The sequence below is a fragment of the Rhinopithecus bieti genome, unplaced genomic scaffold (assembly GCF_001698545.2).
Source record: "Rhinopithecus bieti isolate Rb0 unplaced genomic scaffold, ASM169854v2 scaffold_10347, whole genome shotgun sequence".
NCBI lineage: Eukaryota > Metazoa > Chordata > Mammalia > Primates > Cercopithecidae > Rhinopithecus > Rhinopithecus bieti.
In genome coordinates, this window is record NW_016806836.1 from 2,255,150 (window position 1) to 2,257,033 (window position 1,884).

Below are 1,884 nucleotides of genomic sequence, written 5' to 3' on the forward strand. Positions count from 1 at the left end.
TGTATTTTTTAGTAGAGACAGGATTTCACCGTGTTAGCCAGGATGGTCTCGATCTCCTGACCTCGTGATCCGCCCATCTCGGCCTCCCAAAGTGCTGGGATTACAGGCTTGAGCCACCGCGCCCGGCCAAGATGTCTTATAAATAGCTTTTTATACGTCAGTTATATCTTAATGAAGTAGTTTTTAAAAAGTCATTATATAACAGCAAGCTTATATAATTTTTGTTTTATAAAAAATCTATAATCTATGCACATATGAAAGATAGAATATTGTACATCCATATAGTGGAATAACTAGAAATATTTTCACTTTCTTCTATGTACTTTTTTATGTTTTAAGAATTTTGTAAGCTAACACTTTAAATGTGCTCAGAACACTTAACATTAGCTTACTGTTGGGCAAAATTATCTAACACAAAGCTTATTTTATAATAAAGTGTTGAATAGCTCATGTAATGTATTTAATACTCTGCTGAAAATAAGAAAACATTAAAGAGAAAATTAAGCATGGATGGAAAGGGGAAAATTCTCATTCATGTGCAGGAGAATAGTATATTTGTTCATGGCTGCTTTAGTTTTATGGTTTCAACAGTGAAACCACTGCAGACAACCTGAATGCTCATTTTCATGAAGATGAATACATATTGTGTGACATATTCACAGAATGGAATATTATGTAACAGCAAAAACAAAAACAAAAAAACCAAGCAAAAAACCTCCAGAATTGTTGATGGGTACTTAAAGTACGATTTCTACTGGATGTGTATTGCTTTTGCACCATCATAAAGTTGAAAAGTTGTATGTCAAACCATCATAAGTTAAGGATCCTCTCTCTATATATGGTGTATAATAGTGCCTGTCACATAGTAGGTGTTCAATAAATGTTCAACACATTTTCAAAAAGAATTTGTTCAAACCGAATACTGCATATTCTCACTTATAAGTGGGAGCTAAATGATGAGAACTCGTGAACACAAAGAAGGAACAATAGACACTGGGGTCTACTTGAGGGTGGAGGGTGGGAGGCGGGAGAGGAGCAGAAAAGATGGCTGTTGGGTACTGGGCTTAATACCTGGGTGATGAAATAATCTGTACAACAAACTCTCACAACATGAGTTTTCCTATGTAACAAACCTTCACATGTACCCTAAACCTAAAATAAAAGATCAAAAATTTTTTTTGTAAGCTGAATTTGAATTATGTTTTAATCAAAATAAGGCAACACATTCCATTTTTTTCCAGCAAAAGGAAAACATGAGGTGTGAGATGGAGAGATTCGTTTTGGCAAAGCTAACACTCAGCTTAGGTGTGCCAGTTGTTGGGTAGGCAGAGGGCAAGGGGGAATAGTGAGAAGATAGAGAATGAAGAAATTAGACAAGCACTTTCTCTTGCTTCACACCTCTCTTTCCCTATTTATATGTCTTGATCTCTAGCAGCAGCTGGGAAGAAAAACAATCCTTCCAACAACATATATTCAGACACATATGGTCAGCCTCATGAAGCTGTGGATACTCATGCTTATGACATTCTTCTGTATGGTGCTACTGTCTGTGCTGGGAGAAATGAAGAAGAAAAAATATTCCAGTAGGTGGTGAAGCTGGATTAAGGGCCACAGGAGGGGGATGAGCTTGTTTCTGAACAAGGAAGGGGGTTTCATGTCTGCTGTATCTGACTCAGGACCCACCTTCATAGGATCACCCATCAGAGAATCAGACAACTTTGTGTGCACAGAGATTCAAGAAATCCCTAAGCTGAGGTCCTTTAATGCTTCCTCTTTTAACCTTAAAGTAGCAATATCTGTCTATCTCTCTCTCTCTCCATCTCTCTCGATCTATGTATCTATCTATTTATATTTAAATATATATGAATATTTATATATATTCAT

The 1,884-nt window shown here is 36.4% G+C and overlaps 1 protein-coding gene across 2 annotated transcripts in view; it reads left to right on the plus strand.

Annotated features, from left to right (window-relative positions):
- WFDC11 (WAP four-disulfide core domain 11) overlaps positions 1-1,884 on the plus strand; it is a 17,469-nt gene that overhangs the window by 13,633 nt on the left and 1,952 nt on the right. For both annotated transcript variants that reach the window (XM_017878064.1, XM_017878063.1), the window contains exon 3: positions 1,433-1,583. In XM_017878064.1, coding sequence (XP_017733553.1) covers positions 1,484-1,583 — 100 coding nt within the window. In that variant the 5' untranslated portion in view covers positions 1,433-1,483. The remainder of the gene's footprint in view (positions 1-1,432; positions 1,584-1,884) is intronic.